The sequence below is a fragment of the Pristiophorus japonicus genome, chromosome 11 (assembly GCF_044704955.1).
Source record: "Pristiophorus japonicus isolate sPriJap1 chromosome 11, sPriJap1.hap1, whole genome shotgun sequence".
Classification (NCBI taxonomy): domain Eukaryota; kingdom Metazoa; phylum Chordata; class Chondrichthyes; family Pristiophoridae; genus Pristiophorus; species Pristiophorus japonicus.
The window spans coordinates 201,581,207-201,604,926 of record NC_091987.1 but is presented as its reverse complement, the minus strand read 5'-3'; the positions used below and the strand labels follow the sequence as shown (position 1 = coordinate 201,604,926).

General features: G+C 39.2%; 1 protein-coding gene across 1 annotated transcript in view; it reads left to right on the top strand.

Annotated features, from left to right (window-relative positions):
* Positions 1-1,297: 1,297 nt before the first annotated feature.
* LOC139275911 (cytotoxic and regulatory T-cell molecule-like) overlaps positions 1,298-23,720 on the top strand; it is a 65,345-nt gene continuing 42,922 nt past the window's right edge. Inside the window, exons 1-8 of the mRNA XM_070893127.1 lie at positions 1,298-1,346; positions 8,986-9,132; positions 15,737-15,889; positions 16,066-16,206; positions 17,464-17,625; positions 18,011-18,055; positions 20,741-20,839; positions 22,975-23,076. Coding sequence (XP_070749228.1) covers positions 1,298-1,346; positions 8,986-9,132; positions 15,737-15,889; positions 16,066-16,206; positions 17,464-17,625; positions 18,011-18,055; positions 20,741-20,839; positions 22,975-23,076 — 898 coding nt within the window. The remainder of the gene's footprint in view (positions 1,347-8,985; positions 9,133-15,736; positions 15,890-16,065; positions 16,207-17,463; positions 17,626-18,010; positions 18,056-20,740; positions 20,840-22,974; positions 23,077-23,720) is intronic.

Genomic DNA, 23,720 nt, shown 5'->3' with positions numbered 1-23,720 from the left:
GGGAGTGGGAAATTCAGTGGCTCCTTCACTGAGCCGAGGTTGAAGGAGGGTAGTCACTCTCTGAGGGAGCAATGAAAGGACCGCCAGTGGACCCGAAGATTTTTGTGGGTCCAGGAGGAGCATTCATTTCCAGGCAGTTGTGAGTAGCCTGCAGCAGCCCATATAAGGACAGCTGGTTAGGCCATTCTACGCTGAGCACCAATGGGCGGAACATGCACTGCACAGGCTCCACCCATTGGTACCTCAAAACAGCATCAGGATCCTCTGACTGTCAGTGGGTGAATCAGAACCGACCGGGCAGTAAATTCAGCATTGCGATTGTCAGAGCTAACTGCCATGTTCCCACCCGGCATGGACAGTAGAAATTGGCCCATTATTGGACCAGAATTTCCGGCAAAGTTGTAACCAGCAAGTTACCCTAGAATTTATGCCCAAATTTATTTTAAAAACTTGCCAATGGCAATTTCAGATGAAATTTTCCTGAGAATCTAATTAGCATACGGTGGAACGTAAAAGCAGAAATCAGGGCCCAAGAAAAGCGCAGAACTTGCCCAATATTCCTTGTTTAAATGCTTTTTATGTGTGAAAATTAAAGTTTTAATACATTTAATCAAAGTAGGCAAAGCATATTTAAGAAAATGCAAACGTGGAAGCTTTTCAATTTTTAGTGTAGCTCATTCTGATAATGCATCCAGAAATACAGACGTGTAGGATTTAGTGAGGCAAAATAAAATAATATCCTTGAAAAAATAACCATAAAACATTAGAAATATGATTGTGTCCTGCTGTACCGAAAACATTAGGTGTAAATTTACAGCCTTTTCGGAACGGGTGTAGATGCAGGAAAATAAGGTTCTCCAATTTTTTGGAGCTGGAATGGGGTTACACCAATGAGCATGGAGGTTCCACTAAAGACCCAGGAAACTTGAACACAGCCTAAAAATAGGTTTAAATCACATACACCGAATTTCCTTAATCGTTTGCGTTACTGTTTAATGCTGTGCCTGTGCCGTTCATGTACCGAACTATACAAGGAAATTTGCAGCCATTCTTGCTAATATTTTGGTGATGAATATTGCTATATTCGTTTTGAAACTAAAAGGTGTTGAGACATTGTAATGTTTACTCAGACTGCTGTCTGCTCTTTACATAGATTTAAAACTGGATGGAAAGTCCATTACCACTTACGGCTTTGTGACGTCACGGTAACCCACGTCCTGTCTTGTACCAGGGCACTTTACTAAATACAGCAGCAGCAGGAAGAGACCAGACAGTCTACACTTTGTGAAAAGATACCATGGCTGTTCGTTCAGTGCTGTATGTTCTAGCCTTTTTAGCGCTGCAAGGTAAATCACAAGCTTTACTTTTCTTCTCGGAAGTAAAACGAAAATAATTTTATTTTTAACCAAGCTGGAAAACCACAGAATAATGTGTATAATGAGGCTGAAGTACAGATGTACTTAGCTGGAGAACTTTTATATGAAGCTTTTTATAGTGGAAATTAATATTTGATTTTTATTACAGAAAGAGATGTTTGAGCTAGAGGAACTTTTCTGTGAAAGTGCTATACAGTTAATATTGATATTTTATTCGTTGCAGATTCATATCAATTATATTTATTGATCGTATGATTAAAAGTGGTGATTCACTGCGGTTAATTACAGTCACGCTATCTGTACGACATCTTATGTTGAGAAAATCCTCCTCAGAGGAATAAGTATAAATTATTTATAAAATCTTTCTCAGACAGCACGGTGAGTTAATGCAGTAGTTAACCCATATGCACCAGGAAGGTCGCAAGTTCAATCTTTAGTCTGTGCTGAGTTAGTTTATGTCAGCTGGAGCAGCATTCAGGGTGCTGTAATTGGTGTATGTGCCTGAGTAAGGACAGAGAAAAATCAGCAAGGGTTCTAGTTGCCAATTGCTAATGTGTAAACCCTGCTGCAAGTGTGCATATCAAGATCAGGCTCAGCCAAGATGCTCCCATGGGAAAATATCCCACTGACATTCGCTGTCAGGACTCACACATGAATATTGGCTTCCTAAGTGAGGTTGCCAAACCAACCCACTGCTCGTGGAACTGTGTCCCAGGCAGAATGAATACCGTCAGGACAGGACCGGGGAAATTAGAAATATCAAACCCTAATGCTTTTCTGTAACAAGCGTGAAAAGCCCTCAAGTTGTGGGCATTGTTCTTAACCACATTGACATTCTTTACACCTGTATTTTCATAAAACAAATTTTGTTTGCCTTGAACGAGGGGAATTTATCTGAAATATGTACTATGTGTATTGTGAAAACATTTGTAACATTACCATTATTGTTATTATTACCCAACCAATTCTGAAAGCTGAGAGGATTCGGGAGAATCGTTGAGTATATTATGATTTTTTTTAATTATTGGAGTATTTCATATTTCACCTCAATTATTTTAATTGTGTTTTAAAATGATAGTAAAAATAATCTATATTAAGAGTCTTGCATATAGCGTGCACTTTCTGCACATGTCACACTTGCTTTTGTAGCACTTTTCTCATCACACTTTCCCCAACACGCTCTTCCAACTGAGCATGAGCAATAAATACTACTGGAGTTCGGCCAGTATATTTAAAAGGTTGAAATAGGTGTCCCTCGTGGTACCTCACTTGAGTTTATCCAGTGCATAGTTGGATCCTACTGAGGAGGGAGTTGCCAGGTTCAATCCCTTGTCTATGCTAAATTAGCTTAAGTAGTAGGAGTAGTACAATTAGGCTCAACACTCTTGGGTTGGTAAGAGGATGATCAAATGGATTTCTTATTCTTGATTCCAGTTCAGCAATGCCTAAAGAAAGTTGGCATGTGTGAATGATGGGTGAGCAGTCATGCCCCCTCACATTTAAATACACTGTTGACACTCATTGTCAAGCTCACACAGGAACAATGGTCACTTGGTCATGGTATCTGAGAGCACCCAGTGCTTGTGGAGCTGTACCTCAACAAGTCAACAGAAAAGAAAGAACTTGCTTTTATAGAGCATCTTTCACATCTCAGGATGTGCCAAAGCGCTTTACAGCTGATTATACTTTTGAAGTGTAGTCACTGTTGTAATATAGCAAACATGCCAGCCAACTTGACCTCAGCAAGGTCCCGCAAACAGGAATGAGATAAATGACCAAATAACCTGTTTTCGTGAGGTAGGATAAATATTAGCCAGAACACCATCGAGAATTTCCCTGCTCTTCTTCGAATTTTTTTTAAGTCGGATCTTTTATGTCCACCCTGAAAAACAGCACCTCCGACAGTGCAGCACTCCCTCAGTACTGCATTGGAGTGTCAGCCTAGATTTTGTGCTCAAGTCTAAAATGCATAAAGAATAGTTACAATGGTGCAGTGAGTTTACATGCACAATTGAGGCTTTTTTTTAAAATAGTACAATTTACCTGAATAAATACTATTGTAATCACTAAAGAAATGAATTGAAGAAACCATTGAATCAACCTTGATTTTTTTAATTAAAGCCACTCACCTGGACATTAAATAAAATCATATTTGTTTCTATGAAACTACGGTAGATGAATTTGTATTGAAGTACATGTAAATATAGTGTAAGTACTTCTTATTAGTGACAGTACCACTCTGCCATTTAGTAATATGTTTAGTATGAAATTTGGTATTTCAAATTGTAATGGTAAATAAACAGAGATGACGCCAATCTGGAGCAGTGGCATTGTCCAGTTTATTCTGCTAATGAGAAAGTCTTCAATTGTAATGCATGAGTGACAAAGGCATTCCTCACAAGTACTGCACTTTCTCATTATATTCTCATTTATATAATAGACAGCAGACAATCGGTTACCTTAAAATAATTAAATAAAGTTTATTGATTTGTTTAAATTGGAAAATGGATTATTGTGGTTAAAATGTTGCTAAATTTGCTGTGGGGAAAAAAAGCTTCAAAATTAAAACTGTATAGGTTACAGATTTGAATTGTCATACTGTTCCCTGGTGGTTCAGTTGACAGTGTCCAAAGTGAAATGGAGACACAGACAGTATAAAAGTCCAGACTTTGATTTTTTCTTTCATTGATGGGACGTGGGCGTTGCTGGCAAGGCCAGCATTTGTTGCCCATCCTTATTTGCCCTTGAGAAGGTGGTGATGAGCTACCTTCTTGAACCGCTGCAGTCCATGTGGTCTCTGCCACTGAGTTAGCTACTAAATCTTGGCTGTGAAGCCCCTGCTCCTCTGCACCCCTTCCAGGTCAAAAAAGCTTTTTAACACTAATTTTCCCCCTTTTATTTTACTTTGAAAATATAGTTGGTATATTTGAAATTAAATTGGAGATTCTGTGGAAACTACTAAAGGTTGTAAATCAGTAATATAATTTTGTATAGTTTTAAAATAGTTTAAAGTAGGTCATGCAGTCATCAGAATTATTCAAAACATATGTTATGCATGAGAGATGGACAAGTTCAGATTTTTACGTCCCTTGCTCTTGGATTGGCTTATGTTTCTCCTGCGGGTTCATCTTGTGACCTGGACAGGAATGGACACAAGTTCATCCTAACTTCAGGCAGGTAGATTTGGGTGACAAGTTATCCAAAGAATTCATCCAGCAGCCAATTAGAAATATTGGGATAAAAATTTCTTCAGTTGAATGACATTGTAAAGATTTTTGTGAAGTTTTCTTCTGTTTAGTATTTCCAGAAAAATCATGAACATATTGTAAATGATCACACTTACAATCTCACTGGAAATACCTGAGGAAATCAGCATGAACACATTTTATGATATTGCTGCAATATTGTCACCCTTTCGTGCATGGGAGTGCATTAAGAGTGAATACTGGGCTTTGAGGAATTCTTCAATAGTTCCATATCTTTTCATGACCATAAGAACTTAACACCGTCATTAACACTGTTGCTAAATGCTATAGTTTTAATGTAAGAACTTAAAACGCAACCACATTCAAGACAGCACATTGATTCTATGCCAGTGGTTTACTAACTACAAATTAATGATAGTTATAGCATGCTACAAAGTTTTTAACATCATCAAAGAGTTTAGATGCTGAAATGAACTGAAATAATTTATAAAGTAATTTAAGTCCCAGGAATATACTACAGCTTTGTACCAAACTGTGACAAACTAACAATAAAAACAGTGCATTCAAACTTGTTTTGCTTTAGCGGCTTTTCATGTCTTGATTTTGATTCATATCTTGTGACGATTCATGTTTTACTGTGCCTGTTCACATTAGTACAGCATAGCATGACAGGAAGAGAGGCTACAGCAGACTGGCAGTTTTGCTTCCCTTCATGTAACAGGAAAAGAATGTCACCTCGCCCTTTAACTTGCTGACTTTTACCCATTCTACTAGCAATCCTGCTAGATTCTCCTTTATACTCTTACTAAACTTCTGCATTGTAAGAATATTTTACTAATACTTGTCATCATGTTTAGAGTATCAAATTCAAACACCACTGTCCACGTTCTGATACAATCATCTACTAATGGCTGTAGGATCAAAGCAATATTTGAGTATGGAGTAAATCACCATACAGGAAGCCAATCTTGAACTTTAGGGCAATCCAGTCAAATTCTGATAAGAAAACTTTTCTGATATAAAGACTTACATTTATATCAAGCCCTTTCACATCTTTCAGAAGTGGTTCAAACATTTTCCAAATAATGAATTACTTTAAAAAGTAGTGTTTGTTAAGGCAACCAATTTGTACACAAGTTCTCACAAGCAGAAAGAGATGAATAACCAGTTAATCTGTTTTTGGTGATGTTGGTTTTAAATCTGGTTCAAAAATGTGCTGGAGTTATACCATTGTGCATTATTACAATTAAACAGTGTAAGACAGCCTTCCAGGGGGGTCCCTTTTCCAGTGAGACCAAAGTGGAAATATAATTACACCCTCAAAATCAGTAGAGTTGATTTTAATTAATAAAAAAATCCAACATCTCTAATTTGATTTGCATCAATTCTAGTAAATGGACCTAACCTACAAATACCGCATTTTTAATGCAAACATGCTATAGTTGGATAAAATTATGCTGAAACAGTATTTACAATGATTTTATATCAGATTTGGTATCTAACAAAGTCAAGCAAACAATTTGCCCCATTTACAAATTGTGTTTCTTTCCCTACCCACATGTGCCTATTGTATATGGATCCAGTACATGGGAGACAAGGCTGTTGCCAACCTTCAGTTCATCAGCAGAAAAGGCACCAGACTTTGATTCAAAACTGTTTATGTCCTCTTCATAATTTCAAAGTCATGTTGAATCTTAAATGCTTAACATATATGAGTATTGGCCTTGATTCTTTTTCTGTGTAGTTGAATCTGTGGCCATGTCCAGAAAATGCTGGCAAATCCGACATCTCCTCCACAGCCTCCAGCAGGCATCTGGTATTAAGGGTTCGAGCAATATAGCTGTGTTGAGAAGAGATAGCACAGTGTAAGATTTTCAATTAGCTACTGGCAAGTAATTACCTCCCATTTCTCATCCGTTGAGACTGTTCTCTAGGTCATTTTAGTATGACTACATTTAGAGATATTGATTGGTCCTCTGAGAGGACAAAGGTCATGTACTCTTCCAGTGACATTAGCAGTCAGTTGACTTATCAGCTGTCTCGGAGGAAAAGTGGAGTATTTCAAGTCAATGGTAAATGTTTCCACCTTCCATATGGAATTGTATCAGGGTTTCATAGGATCTAATTCTTCCATTTTCTAACATTTGAGGAAGCCAACAAAGATTTTTATTTTACCAGGTGTGGAGGATACAGTCCTGCTGGCAAAACCATCGCTTGGGTTATCCCATCTGGTTAACTGATATTACACGAATGCATTTAAAACCAACAAAAACAGCTTCAGCGAATTTTTGGGGCATTAGTAACTTGAGTTATTGTTATCAAAGATTCCACTGGTTCACTAAGTGAAGTTACAGTATGGCTTGTGGTTTTAACTGTATCATTGACTCATTTGTCTTGACTTAAACATTTAGCTGGGGGTGGCGCATTGCAAAATAAAAGTCATCTTACCCCTAATGTATTTAAAATAGATATGTGAATAATTCAAGGTTATAGCCTACATAGCTTTGACAAACCCATTGACTTGCATCTAAATAATTTTCCGGAGGGGGCTTTTCAAGTGTTAACAATGAATCATAACTTTTTGTAATTGCATTCACACAGGAAAGACCACTGTGGTTACCGAGAGTGAGGTGGGGGAGGGAAGATTATGATATAGCAACCTTTTTTAAAGAAAATATCAAAGCATTAAAACGTCACAATCCTTGCGTTATTTTATTTTTCTTCTCCTTTTCACATTTTGTTGCAACAATTAGAATCTTACAGACTAGCATTCTTCTTAAATGCCTTTTTCTTTTAGTTCTGCAAACAAGATGACTGTTGGAAAGTCACAGTTTTCATCCTGGTCATATTACAAACTTTCGGCACATGTGATCTCCCTTCAATGCTTGCACTATCATAATCTGCTTTTTCTCTCACTTCCTCCCATCATGCTACACAGTTTGTATTTTAAATTATCAAATGGGAATTTCTGTGATTTTCTAAATTTGCAGAACTTTGGTACTATGTATAAACTTGGGAAAGCACATTTTGGGAATATCCAAATTACCCAAGAGTTTTAATTAATATGGCTTGTCACAATTGTACTGCATATGGATAAATATAATACAGAAATAGATTATATATAGTTATATCTTACTAAATTCATCAAGCATATTGATTTTTCCAAAAATGTGCAACCAGTTTCTTTCCTGAGACCTGTGCAGATACAGTAGTCATGCTACTTTCCCAATGGTTCAATTGTTAAAGCAATTGTTCAATGTGGAACTGAAATACATATAGAGCAGGAAGGGTCCTAGATTCAATTCACTGTGTATTGAATTATTTGGTTAGGCTCTGCTGTAAAACCCACAAGATCAAATGCCTTGTCTACAGTCATTGTGTGTCACACACGCAAAATGGCCACTTGGAGGTTGGGGAGGGGGGCGTCTGGCAGCTGTGGAACTGTATCTAGCAGGAATCAGTGAGTTCAGGAGAGGAGGGAAAAAAATTGTGGGTTATGCAAAGGTTGAAAAACCAATCATGCAAACGCAGTGTGTATGTGTCACACAGGGCATAAGGTTACTGAAGAGTCTGTCTTTAAACTTTTACCTAATTTCTTGGCAGTCATAGTTACCCTAATTATAAAGAGCATCAATTTTTCACTTCCAGAAGCACCAACAGTAAAACAAGTCTATCATGATCTCTTTGGCGATTGACTTCAAGGAATTAAACATCAAAGGTGATTGTCGCTGAAACTGGTAACAAACCAATATTCAGAACTACCTAGGGAATGAAATGGTGAACCCCTTTTATAATTCATCATGATGCAAGGAGTTGCTGAATATTGCTGGAAGCTTCCTTCGGGAGGAGGTTCAGGGGGAAAAAACATGGTTATTTAGCATCTTCTATACGTATTATAAAATCAAAAATGTTCTGCTTTTTTTCAAATAGGATTATTGTTAAAGGGAAATTACTATCAGGAACTTATGGTTATAAGCCAGAGATTCTTGTAATCATGATTAATTCAAAGACAGTAGCTGAGTGAGTCTATAATTAACTCAGATGGGGTCATTTTAGCTTTTTGCAATAGTGTCAAACGCACAATATCAGATCAGCTGCCCGTTAAACACCTCTCTTGATTTTCCTTTCCATTGACTTCAATAAATTACCCCCAATATTTTTGGAAAGCTTCAAAGAGCTATGATCCAAGTTGCTTACACACTGACAATTACAATACCTTGTTTAGTCCTTAAATACATTTCTGGCTCACAAGACTTTCTAAAGGACCTTAGAATAACCATTTGGATTTGTCAAAGAAATTGTCTCTTCAGACAGCAGGATTGTAAGGAGTCACATTTCCTATGAAATGCATGTAAATCAAGCGCTTGTTTGAAAAAATCTTCACATACCTTTTTTACTTCCAGCAAGCTCACACACCCTGCAGAGAGAGAACATCACTGTGATCGAGGGGGAATCAGTAGTTCTCAATTGTCTGATGGATAGCAGTGAGAATTCATTTACCGAGTGGACAAATCCGCGGCGGCAGGTTATATACTTTAACAATATCCAAGGTAAGCAAGAACATTATTGTTCGTAGAAACAGGCCCCTCATGCCTGTTCTGCTATTCAATTAGATCATGACTTATCTGTACCTCAACTCCATTTACCTGCCTTTGATCCATATCCCTTGATAGCCTTACCTAACAAAAATCTAGCGATCTTGTCTTGAAAATTTCAATAGGCCCAGCATTTTGGGGGAGAAATTCCACAAGATTCTATCGTGCAGAGAAACCTATTGTGAGGTACCTTCTCTTTCTGAAAGTCCAGGTAGACAATGTTTACTGGTTTATCCTCATCCAACAGGAATCAAACAGGAAATTAGAGATGCATGTAGCAAGAGTACTACAGTAATCATAGGTGACTTTCATCTACATATAGACTGGCCAAACCAGTTCATAATACTGTGGCAGATGAATTCCTGAAGTGTGTACTGTTAGTGTTAGTGTTTTCTCGGAAGAATCACTCAACACTCAGAATCGGTTCCAACACCAAAGCGGTCTTTATTTCACCGGTGGGGAGAGAGCCTCTGGTTAACTCCAGGTATTCCACTCTCCACCGAACAAAGGGTTTCATGGATTTTTATATGTTTTACAACAGTTTACGACAGTTACATCAGCCCATTTCGGCTGGATACTATCCAATCATACTGATTATAGATTCAATTCGACCAATAGATAGAGTTAGTCTCTAAACGTAAAGTGGCTCATGTGTTGCCAAGAGATGTGTTGCTAAGGGGTGTGTTGCTAGGAATGACTCATGTATCTTGTAACATGGTCCAGACCCCCCTTATCTTACTGTCCTTGGGTGCTGTCTTTGGGTAGCCTCCTTATCTTAATCCTGTTACAGAGTCACATTGTCCTACCAGAACATTTCGTCTGAGGCCTGGCTGATTAGAGACATCTGCAAAGTTTGCTTGTTAGTCCTGTGTGTGGGAAACAACAATTATCAGTTTCCAGGAATGCGGTCTATTTCAGCTTCACGGGTAGCCATTTTTATGGTATTAGAGTTACATATTTAGTTCTATCCTTATGCTACAGGTGCCGCTTCCCTAGGTTTTGATATATTCAGCAGGTGCCTAATGCCTACAACAGTGTACGAGATGGTTTTTTAGACCAGTATATTGAGGAATCTACAAGGGAACAGGCTATCCTAGATTGGGTATTGTGTAACAAGAAGGGGTTGATTAACAGTCTTGTTATGCGGGGTCCTTTAAGAAAGAGTGACCATAACATTATTGAATTCTTTATTAAGATGGAAAGTAAAGTAGTTCAATCCGAAACTAGGGTCTTAAATCTAAAAAAAGGAAATACGAAGGTATGAGGAATGAATTGGCTATGATAGATTGGGAAGATTCAATAAAAGGCATGACAGTGGATAGGCAATGGCTAATATTTAAGGAACGAATGCATGAATTTCAACAGTTATACATTCCTTTCTGACGTAAAAACACAAAAGGAAAAGTGGCCCAACTATGGCTAACAAAAGAAATTAAGGATAGTATTAGATCCAAAGAGGAGTTATACAAAGTTGCCAGAAAAAGTAGTAAGCCTGAGGATTGGGAGCAGTTTAGAATTCAGCAAAAAAGACCCAAGAGATTGATTAAGAGGGGAAAAATAGAGTATGAGAGTAAACTTGCAAGGAACACAAAAAAACGACTGCAAAAGTTTCTCCAAGTACGTACAAAGAAAAAAATTAATGAAGACAAATGTAGGTCCTTTACAGACAGAAATGGGAGAACTTGTAATGGGGAACAAGAAAATGGCAGAATAATTAAATAAATACTTTGGTTCTGTCTTCACGGAATAGGACACAATTAACGTCCCAGAAATGCAAGGGAACCAAGGGTCTAGTAAGCAAGAGGAATTACAGGAAATTATTATTAGTAAGAAAGTAGTGCTGGGGAAACTGCTGGGACTGAAGGCTGATAAATCCCCAGGACCTGATGATCTGCATCCCAGAGTACTAAAAGAGGTAGCCATGGAAATAATAGATGACTGGTTGTCATCTTCCAAAATTCCATAGATTATGGAACAGTTCCTGCAGATTGGAGGGTGGCAAATGTAACCCCACTATTTAAAAAAGGAGGGAGAGAAAATGGGGAACTACAGACCGGTTAGCCTAAAATCAGTAATAGGAAAAGTGCTGGAGTCCATTATAAATAATATGATAACAGCACACTTAGACAATATCAATGGGATTAAACAAAGTCAACATGGATTTAGGAAAGGAAAATCATGTTTGACAAACCTACTGGAGTTTTTTGAGGATTTAACTGATAGAATAGATAAGGGAGAACCAGTGGATGTAGTGTATTTGGATTCTCAGAAGGCCTTTGATAAAATCTCACATAAGAGGTTATTGTGCAAAGTTAAAGCGCATGGGATTGGGGGTGATGATTTGGCATGGATTGAAAATTGGTTGACTGACAGGAAACAGAGAGTAGGAATAAATGGGTCTTTTTCGGGGTGGTGGGCAGTGACTAGTGAGGTACCACAGGGATCAGTGCTTGGGCCCCAGTTATACACAATATATATATAAATGATTTGGATGAGGGAATCAAATGTAATATTTCCAAGTTTGCTGATGACACAAAACTAGGTGGGATTGTGAGTTGTGAGGAGGATGCAAAGATGCTGCAAGGCGATTTAGATAGGTTGAGTGAGTGGGCATACACATGACAGATGCAGTATAATGTGGATAAATGTGAAGTTATTCACTTTGGTAGGAAAAACATAAGGACAAAGTATTATTTAAATGTTGATAGCTTGGGAAGTGTCGATGTACAGAGGGACCTGGGTGTCCTTGTACACCAGTCATTGAAAGCAAACATGCAGGTGCAGCAAGCAGTTAGGAAGGAATGGTATGTTGGCCTTCATTGCAAGAGGATTTGAGTACAGGAGCAAGGATGTCTTACTAGTTATACAGGGCCTTGGTGAGACCGCACCTGGAGTATTGTGTGCACTTTTGGTCTCCTTACCTAAGAAAGAATATACTTGCCATAGAGGAAGTGCAGCGAAGGTTCACCAGACTGATTCCTGGGATGGCAGGACTGTCATATGAGGAGAGATTGAGTCAACTAGGCCTGTATTCACTAGAGTTTAGAAGAATGAGAGGGGGTCTCATTGAAAGGTATACAATTCTGACTGGGTTGGATAGAATGGATGCGGGGAGGATGTTTCCCCTGGCTGGGAAGTCTAGAACAAGGGGTCACAGTCTCAGGATACAGGGTAGGAAATTTAGGACTGAGATGAGGAAAAAATATTTCATTCAGAGGGTGGTCTAACACAGAAGGCTGTGGAGGTCAAGTATATATTTAAGAAGGAGATAGATAGATTTCTAGAAACAAAAGGCATCAAGGGGTATGGGGGAAAAGCAGGAATATGGTGTTGAGATAGAGGATCAGCCTTGATCACATTGAATGGCGTTGCAGACTCGAAGGGCCGAATGGCCTACTACTGCTGCTATTTTCTATGTTTCTATCCACTCCTTCAACAAATTTGATCAAATAGTGCAACAAAAATTTATTTTCCAGAAGATGTGTTGAGTATCCCTGATGACTCCTTCTCTGTTTAGGTGATCATGCATCTCTTATGATCCTTTTGAACAATTTACCTATTACTGAAGTCAAACTAATGGGTCTATCATTCCCTGAAATATTTACTAAGATTCTTTATTTATTATAATAGTAAAAGTGTTAAAAATTTTAAGGGTTTTTTATAAGGTAAATAGGGAAAAATTATTTCCAGATCAGTAAATTTTAAAATCAGCAAAAAAACAATGAAGGGAGCACTTAGATTTTTTTTTACACAGAAGATTATTAGGATATGAAATTACCTTCAAGAATCGGTCTTGGGACTGAAATATATAGAGAGCAAGAAATTCCCAGGTTCAGTCATCGGTCTGTGCTGAATTAATTAATCAGATTAACCCAACAGCAACAACTTGCATTTATATAGCAACTTTAACATAGAAGGTACTTCACAGGAGCATTATCAGATACAATTTGACGCCGAGCCATATATGGAGATATTAGGACGTGACCAAAACCTTGGTCAAAGAGGTAGGTTTTAAAGTCAAAGTCATGCAGAAATGTTTCTCAAACTACATTAGATATTTCAGTTGTGATGTTGTGGCCAGGCCTTTAGCTTGCAGTTTTTGTATATGGACAGTGAATGCAGTGTCTGCATGTTTAAGCTCTTCCTGTCCACAGCCTGTGAAACCACTGTACAGACTTAGCTGTGGTCTGACACAACTTAGCTTGTTCTAGATATAGTGACAAAATAATGATCTGCTTCACCTTTTGTACCATATTCACCATTTCTCCTCAATTTGTTATTAGTGCCTCCTCTGCAATTCCTTTGTGTCTCAGCATATACTAATACAGGTAGCAAGAAAATGTTGTTTAGCAAGAGACATAAATATAAGCCCAATGTAAAGTTATATTTTTAAAGGTTACATACATTAAAATAGGTAATTTTACAAATCAACACCAGTTTCAACCTAGATCCATGAGACCAACACAGTTCTCTTGCTCTCTGAATTTCTGCTCTCTCCATGTTTTTTCGTCTATGTCAATTGTGATCTAGTGAAATAGATCATTAGATCACACTGTGTGGGGACTTGAGTTCACATTGCTATCGCACTAATGCAGTTTATTTACAAGTCAGTTCCTTATTAAGATGATAGGTACTATACAATCTGTTAGGCTTTTTCATAAAAGCACCATTACAGAAATGGATATCATATATGTTACTTCTATTTGAATGGCTTTTTCTTTGAAATGTTGTTGATAATTGTAATGCATTTGCTTCATAGGTTCTTTGCTTAAGAATTCATAGCAACAAATTGCTATTAAGAACTAGTTGGTTTATTAGCAAAGGTTTAACAATCACATTACCTGTTCATCCACCAGGCTCACAATCACATGCCTCATCATGGATCCCCCGAACCCAACTGGCTGGGGTTTTATTGAGTCTTGTGAATATCACGTGACTGGCTGAGCCACTCCCAACTCAATAGCTCTACAACTATTTTTGTAAAACAATAAATCAAGTGCCTCCTGATTAAAGAGGGGCACTAAAACTGACAAACTTAAAAAATTAAACTTTAGACATTAAGGATCAAATTAAAATTTGGTTGCCGGGGGTGATGATGCACTCCAGTCCCTCCGGTGCCCACCTCTCTTGTGGAAGGCCTCGAGCGTACCGGTGGACACCGTGTACTCCATCTCCAAGGACATCCTGGCTCGAATGTAACTGCAGAAGAGAGGCAGGCAGTTGGGCTGAACGACCCCCTCGACCGCCCGTTGCCTGGACCAGTTGATGGCCACCTTGGCCATGCCCAGGAGCAGTCCTACGGGGAAGCCTTCCGACCTGCCCGCTCCCCTCCGCACCCAAAGATCAGGAGTGTGGGACTGAAGTGCAAGCAGAATTTGAGGAGCAGCCCCTTCAAATAATGGAAGAGGGGCTGCAACCTCACACATACAACATAAACATGGAACACGGACTCCTCCAGACTGCAGAAATTGTAGGCAGCCTGGGAGTCCATGAACCAACTTAAAAACGTATTGCACGGGACTGCTCCATGCAACACTCTCCAGGTCAAGTCCCCAATAAATAAAGGGAGGACTCCCGCGTAGAGAGCACTCCATTGGGGACCCACCTCCTTTGGACAGCAAGATGGTGCGCCATTCAAACCTGTGAGCATACATTACAATAATGTTTCAAGTATATCCATAATGATTGCAACAAAAACAGAAAATGCAAGAATCATTCAACAGATCAGTCAACACCTGTGGAGAGAACAGCTAAGTTTATGTTTTGGGTGTGGAACCTTCATCACTCTGATGAAGGGACTACAAGTAAAATGTCACAACTCGTCTTTTTTCTTCACAGATGCTAACTGACCTGCTCAGTGTTTCCAGCATTTTCCAGGTTTTCTTTTTAGATTTCCAACATCTACAGTATTTTGTTTTTTGTTTCAACAATGATTACACATCAACTACACAGGAACCAATCCCTAAAAAGAATATAATTTGCCTGTTTACCTAAGTAACTTTATTCAATTAGTATTTTTTATATATCTAGTGTAAACACAGTTCATTTAGAAGGACAATAGTATACAATTTATATTCTTCTGTTTCTGTTTCTCATGAGTTTGCAGGTAAAGCCAAGTCTGGTACCAGTCATAAGTTTACTGGTAATTATCGTTAAGACATAGCATGCTGGAATTACTTAGTAAGCTAACTGATCTTGGCGTGCGAATAGACCACAGATGGGAGTGTTTTGTGGCAACACAATATAGCTACACTGTTAGAAAAATAGACTGCCGCTATATTGTTAATCTGGTTCATGTTGCCATCACGTAAACCATTTTAAAACTGTCATTTTTCACATCTATTGGTGCCCTACTGTAGGAATAATGGCTGCGATAAAGAACAGGATGAACAACTATCAGTCAAAAGTAATAAAATAATCCGTAGATGAAAAATTCTAACATTTTAGAATGTTCAAGCTTCATCTTTCAGTGAAGACATCATTCATATTCTCAGATATCTGTATGATTGGTTGGATATTAATAATAAAGATTCTGATTAAGAAATTATTTTTTCAACAGCGCTAAGGGACAGAAGATACAAATTAGTGCATTACTCAAGCTCAAGGTTAATTGTCACCCTGCTCAATACCACAGTGGAGGATGACGGCTTGTATACCTGCTTACATTATGACCACCAAATCGCAACCAAACAAATGTACCTCACTGTTTTAGGTATGTATAATGGAAGGATAAGAAAGTGTAATAATATTTAATCATTTGATTGAAGGAAGTGAAAGCCAGTGTTGAGGAAAACACTCATTGTTTTTTCAAGTTTTTATCATTTGATAAGAGATTTAGTCTGCATGGAAGCATTTCAAAGCAATTGTGCATCTTTCTTATCTCCCCAGCACCACCATCTCCTCCTGTGCTGAACATCACCAAATTTTTGCTGAAGGGAAGTGAGCAGATGGTGATCAGTTGTCTCACCACTGGAAGCAAGCCAATGCCCCAAATAACCTGGCTCTTGAACAACAGACTGGAATTGCATGGTAGGGAACTTTTCAATAGTGACTGGGGTTTGTATCCCTTTTATTTTTCTTTCCATGTTCTCCTTTTTCTTCAACCCCATCATGTTTACACACATCATCCTTCCATTAGCAGTGTGATGATACAGTGGCAGACCCTATCACAGCTGTATGTTCTGTGTCTTACCAATAATGGGGAAAGTGGGAAATCTGAAATACAAACAGATAAAAATTGAAATATGCTAGTCAATCAGAATCTGTAAGGAGACTCATCCAGAAGTGGAAGCAGTTTCTCCACATCCACCCCTTCACAATTTTAAAGACCTCTAACTTAATCATCTCTTCTCCAGAGAAAAAGCCCAAGAGTGTTCAATCTTTCCTGACAGTTGTATCTTCTCAATTCTTGTAACATCCTTATAAATCTTTTCGGAACTTCGATATCCTCAGTCTTCTACAAGCCAACATTTTATTATGTAACCAAAAAGTACTTCAGAGAATTAAAGATGACAGCAACATTTGAGTCAGAAGAGAAAGAACTTTCATTTATATAGCGTCTGAAAGTACTTTACAGCAAATTAAGTACTTTTGAATATAAACTGTTGTAATCTAAGGAAACGTGGCAGCCAATTTACCCACGGCAAGGTCCCACAAGCATCAATGAGATAATGACCAGATAATATTTTATTTAGGTTGAGGAATAAATATCGGCCAGAACACCACAGGCCATCTTAAAATAGTTTTTTACATCCACCCGAGAGGGAAGACGGGCCTTGGTTTAGCACCTCATCGAAAAGACAGCACTGCCAACAGTGTAGCATTCCCTCAGTACTGCACTGAGGTCTAGATTCTTTGTTGGAGTGGGGCTTGAACCCACCACCTTCTGACTCAGAGGAAAGAGTGCTGCTACAAAGCCAAGGCTGAGCCAATCTCAATGGTTAGAATAAAGATGTTTTTAAATACTTTAAAAGATTGTGCAGGGACTTTTTTTTTTGACTACTCAGAAACATAATGTTCACTTTAAAAGCTGTTGTTGATTTATATACTTACTGGCAGTTTTCATTTTCCAACTGATGTAAGCCACAAATTCCTGTTGACAACATAAAGAATAAGTATAAAGAATGTCACACTAGAGGGTGCTACAGGTCCAGCACAAATGCTGCCACTGAATGGAGTCTAAAGTGCAGTAAGTAAGGGTTAATCGCCATCTCACTACAGGAATTTCTCAGTGATCTGTACTTCACAATCCTCTTCCAACAAATCCATCTTTTTTTTTAAACACAGGACACACAGAAAATAAACTAGAAAACAAAGGGACAAAGTTTACAACAATCAGTATGTTGAAAATCAAAGTACACGACCAGGAATCCAGAGTTGACTGTTTGGTTCGTCATGAGAGTCTAATGAACAAGACTCTGAGAGCAACCTTCAGATTTAATAACAACTGTGAGTAGAATCTTTATCATCGTAATTGTATTAACAGTGCTCAGATTTATATTTATTCTATAAAAAATAGATGTTTTTACTAATCAATGTAGAGTTAGTGCAGTAATGAGGGACCAAATTCACTCTGTGTGCTGTTTGAGGCCACACAATCATGTTGACATCTCTTCTCTCACAGCAACATATATGCCAACTCCAGAACTGGGTACAATTAGCAAAAGCATTGTGAAATTCAAGGAAATGTTTTCAAATGTCAAAGAGATCAACACCATTGAAAACATCAGCTCTGTCACTTGTGACCTAAATATTTACCAAATATCCAATTTAAAAAATCTCAGGCATTTTTATCTCTACGGCCTGTATATAATTCATATTTTGTTTATAACAGACAATTCCCTTGGACCTACCGAGTCGTACACTCAAAGTGCAAATGGTGAGTTTTTGTTTCAAATTGAAAGACTAGTATACTTTAACACAATTACTTTTTCACCCTCCCGTCAATGTGACTGAATTGCATACATCCTCCTCCACCTGTGGTAATGTGGGTGCAGATTGAAGCTGTATGGCTGCACATCCTCTTTACAGTGTCTGGCCCACTCTGAACTCAGTTTCTCTGAGGTGCAGGCTGCAAAAGTGATGCAGGGGAAACAGGAGAAATGTCAAGTGAGACAGTCAAGACCACGTCAAGTATTTTTGCGAGCCTTGCAAAACCCCGCATAAACTTTACGAAAACACCACACACTCGCTGAAGGGGGCGAAAGAAAATATTACTTGATTTTTTTCAAATACTAGATGATCTCTTGGGGTGTTGCATATGGGGAATCAAGACCAACTGCAGTTCAGATCAAGCCGTGAATAACTGGACCCAGATTGCTGGGGGGGGGGGCGGAGGGGGGGGTGAGGAGTACGAGGAAGGAAACTGGAGGAGGTAATATGGAGAGGGGGTTGGCGAATAGAGAGGGAGTGAGAAGGGAAGTCAGAGAAGGAAGCAGAGGGAAGGAATGGGAAGAGAGGGGGAGATCAGGGTAGAGAGGGAAAAGGGGGATGGGGTGGTGAACAGGTTGGTGGATATGAAGAGGGAAAGGGTAGGGGTTTTTGATAAGGTAACCAAGGAAAAACTGTTTTCATTGGTCAGTGAGTTAGTAACCGGAAAGCATATATTTAAGACTATCAGCAGAACAACAAAAGGAGAGGTGAGGAGAAATTTTTAATGCACAGTGTTGTTAGGACATGGAATGCCCTATTAATGGTGGAACAGAACATAAAAATAAGTTGGATAACCATTTTGAAAAGCAAATATTGAACATAGGTGTGAATTGCCTTGCATTCATCCTTTGTTGCGGACTCTGAGTCATCTGGGTCACCTGAGGTCTGCTGGCAGTTGCAGACTTATGGTTTCTGCCCTGTACATTTCTGTTCGCAAACACAGTTCCAGTTAATTTATGAACATTGCTAGCACTTGTGTGCTGAGAGATTTGTTTGGTGTTATCACTGGTGGACATAAATGCCTGTGCTATCGCAATGGCTTTACTGAGGGTTGGTGTCTCTACAGTCAAAAGTTTTCATAGGATGGTCTCGTGGCCAATGCCCAGTACAAAAAAGTCTCTGAGCATTTGCTCGAGGTAGCCATCAAACTCACATTGTCCTGCAAGTCGCCTTAGCTCGGCGACGTAGCTCGCCACGTCCTGACCTTCACGGTCTGCGGGACACCGACCCCTACAGCCTCATGAAGAATCTTCTGGCTCCGGTGAAACCTACAGATAAGTTGTATGAGGAGCTATGTACACTGGTTCGGGAGCATCTTAACCCGAGGGAGAGCGTGCTGATGGCGAGGTATCGGTTCTACACGTGCCAGCGATCTGAAGGTCAGGAAGTGGCGAGCTACGTCGCCGAGCTAAGGCGACTTGCAGGACAATGTGAGTTTGATGACTACCTGGAGCAAATGCTCAGAGACTTTGTTGGCGCCCCGCCTCACCACATCTAGCTAGCTCTCTTGGTAGGAAGTTATGAGTCAGGCTAACACCCTGCCCACGTAATAAGGGACTTTGCTACGTGGGCAGGTCGGAAATGACCCAGAGCACAATCTCCTGGATATAAATCGACAGAATGGGTTGCCTCATGTACCACCAGACATGGAAGAGAAGAAGAAAAGGACGATGCAGTGTTGGACTAAAGTCACATGTAGGTCAGCCCAGGTAAGGATGGTAGTTTCTCTTTCCTGAAGGACATTAGTGAACCAATGGGTTTTTATGACAATCCACCAGCTTTCATGGTCATTTTTCCTGCCCACAAGGTATTGAATTCAGTTTCATAACCATGGATTGCTAGTCCAGTACCATAACCACTAGGCTATCACGATTTATAAAAGAGCAGGCATAGGTCCTGCTATGGGCTTTAAGAAGGCTCCATGAATGAAGAAAATTAAGGAAATCAATCCCAAATGATAGTTTTCATAGTGCCCCTCCAATCCCTGACAGGCAAGGGCACCCAACCTGCATATTTAAGTGATTCCATCCCATTGGATGGAGATAGCAACAGGCCAATGTTCTAACCTCCTGCACTTCTGCTGCTTCAAAAGTGTCAGCAGAATTTCTAGGCCCATGTCTTTCCAAAACTTTGACTGTGTCTGAAGAAAGCATTTTGTGCTATCTAACATAGGGTGAAATAATTATGATTACAGATCAGTCGCTGGTGGTGGTAGTGGTGGGAGCAATTTGAGATGACAATTTGAGACTATCAGGGGCATATGACTGACTTAAACATAATTGATGCCCACTTGTAACAATATACTATTTCTTTAAAGGCTCTGAAAGCGATTATTTGCATATTTAAAGTAAACTTTAGCCAAATATATTTTCTGCTTGAATTTTAAAAATGTAATCATGTTATTTTCACTTTCCTTGTTTACTACATTGCAATAAACATTGCCAAATGTTTCATAAAGAATAGAATGTATTCCATAATTCAAGCAGTTTAACTGTTGTTTTTTAAGTAGTTGAGTTAAAGCACTGGATTGTTCTGTAGGTGCATTTTGTTTCCACAGACATATTTCCTGTTTATACCTCATTTTAGTGATGGGTAACTAAACATTAATTTCTCATCCTATTTTTATGATCAGAAATGAACACGACCTCCATGCCAGAATCAACAACCGACAGTGAATTATCTGAATCAGTCACTCAGGAAAACAGCACACAAAATACTTCCACAGCCAATTGTGAGTTTACAGCCTTGTAAAAGCAAACTGAGTTTGGATCATTTCACTTCAGTTCCCAGTGGGTACTGGGCCCACAACACAAACTACCCCTTATTTGGCACAAACTGGCAATCTTGCTCAAAGAGGTTTACTTCCATCTAACTGCTATAGCTGACCTCAAAATGCTTGAAACTGATACAGGAGAACAAAATGGAAAGTATCCCATTCCCCAATACTAACATCACTTAACTTTGACCATAAAATTCACAAAAAAGTAGGGGTAGAAGTGATTATTTTAGCAAATGTCATTATGCAAGTATTATTCTTTTGCTAATGATTTTACAAGTGACAGACTGTCAATGGTAATTTATTCTGTCTCATTTGAGACTATACTGTACACTGACATTTTTTCTCAGTGCTATTCCAAAATGGGAAGCGTAGGTGCAGTAACTAGGAATCTGAAGCTCACTTATTTGGCAATACAATTTAGTCCATTGGCACGAAAGCCAATGTCAGAATTAGTGCAGAAAACAATACATTATCTCGTTTTTCAAAAAGGTTCATTAATGACAACAACCTGTTGTTGATCCTTCCTTTAGCTTAGAGGATGGGAGAATAGGATGTGGAGTCCACTCTAATTTTTAGCCCCCCACCCTGAGATTGCATGCTCAGCTGCTTTTGGCCACCATTGCTGTATTTTCCTGAGTTGAGACATTTGCCTCAGATGCTCCACCTAATGGCTGAGAAAGAAATTCTGTACCAATTGATGCTCAATAAAAGCAGCACTTGGTGAGAGGTCAGATTCAATCTGTTTCAGTGCGTTATTTGATATTGGCACTTCTCTCTCAGAGGCAAACATTTGTACAATATCCCCAGAAATGATTGAGGTGGATGGAAACATCACCTCTGTCACTTGTGAGCAAAATATGTTTATCAGATATCATTTTTAAAAATGTTGGCTTTTCAACTTGTATATAATGAATATTATATTTGGCACAGGCAATTCCTTTGGACCAACTGAATGACTTTAAAAAAAACAATTTTTTTAGTTCTGTTAATGTGGCTGGATTGCAAATAGCCTCATCCACCTGTGTTAATGTGGGTGCAGTTAATACGCTCTGTACTCCCTCTTCTACAGCACACATCTGGGCTGATTACTGGCTATAAGAGTGACACAGGCAAAACATTAAGCGGGTTGCTCCACTCCAATTGGCCATGAGATTTTGCCCTTAGCCCATTTGAGCTATTTTGCTCATCATCATAGGAAGTCCCTCGAAACGAGGATGACTTGCTTCCACGCCAAAAAGGGTTGAGTTCACAAGTGTTTCAATGAAGGACTTAATATACGTCCGGAACTACATGTTGAAGGGTGGAAGATGCCTGTGCGTGGATTTTTTTAACGTGTGGTGGCCGTTGCACACCAGCCACCACACGGGCTTGACAGAGCTCGGTCTTGGTCCAGTGGCAAGGATTGACCAAGACGACTGGAGACTAGCTCTGCTGCACAGACCCAGTGCGTACACATATCGCAGTGTGGGCTGGCCCGTGCTGCCCCTGGGCTCTCGCCTCTTCTGGCAATGCTGTAAATCTCAGCGGGTCAGGCAGCATTTGCTACATTCTCCTGAGCTAAGACCATCCCATCTCCTAAGATGCTCCATCTAGTGGCTGAACAGAGTTAATTAACATCATCACATTTGCAGCAGAAAGGAACTACCTGTATTTTCTGCCCATTAATTATCAAACAATAATTTCCAGGATTTATACTAACTTTTTCATTTTTCAAAAAAATTTGCCCATTTTGTGCCTTCCTTTACCCTAATACCTTGAGGTCCTCCTATGATTTCTCGATAGAGTGACAATGAAAGGTCTCTGCCACTGATGTTCTTAAAATGCCATTGGAAGGTGTCACAGGATGGAGCAGACAGACCTGTCTTCTCATTTTCTCTCTGAAGCCTATCCTTCTTGGGAAATGCCTTCATTCCACTTGGCTCATCCTCCAAAATCAGATTGTGGAATTGCAGGAATCGGTCTACTTCTGCACGGCAGTGAATTAGTTCACTAACTCAGTGTACTAGTAAGCCACTACTGCAGCTTTTTAAACAGCTTATGAATGATATTGCTTTTTCCTTAACTTTGAGTCATTTTTTTATGATCAGACCTTGCCACAACCTTCATCCCAGATTCAACAGCTGGCAGTGAGCAACCTAAAACAGGCATAGAGGAGGAGGATAGCACCCAAGGTACTCCTAAAACCAATTGTATTATAATGTGGGATAATCCAAATCTAAGGGCCATAAATACAAGACAGTTACTAATAAATCCAATAAGGAATTCAGGAGAAACCTCTTTACTCAAAGAGTGGTGAGAATGTGGAACTCGCTACCTCATGGAGTGGTTGAGGCGATTAGAATAGATGTATTTAAAGAAAAGCTAGATAAGTACATGAAAGAGAAAGGAATCGAATGATATGCTTGTCATGTATCTTACATTATTATATATAACTGTATCCTAACATGCTATACATGATTGCAATAAGATATGACCTGTAACCACCAGCATACCTTACCACCAGGGATGCACTTGCAAGAGACAGGTATATAAGGACAGGTCTCAGGCAAGTGCAGCATTCCAGGGCTGTGAAATAAAGGTGCAGGTCCACAGTGACCTTGACTTCACTACATGCCTCGTGTGAATCTGTACTGAGGGGACAGGACTTTACAATGCTGATAGGGTGAGATGAAGTAAGGTGGGAGGACACTCGTGTGGAGCATAAACACCTGCATAGACCTGATGGGCCAAATGTCATGTTTCTGTGTTATAAAATTCTGTGTAATTCTATGCAATTTTATGTAGTTAAGCAGGTCGACTATTTTGGGCAGTTAAATAAATACTTACCCTGTAT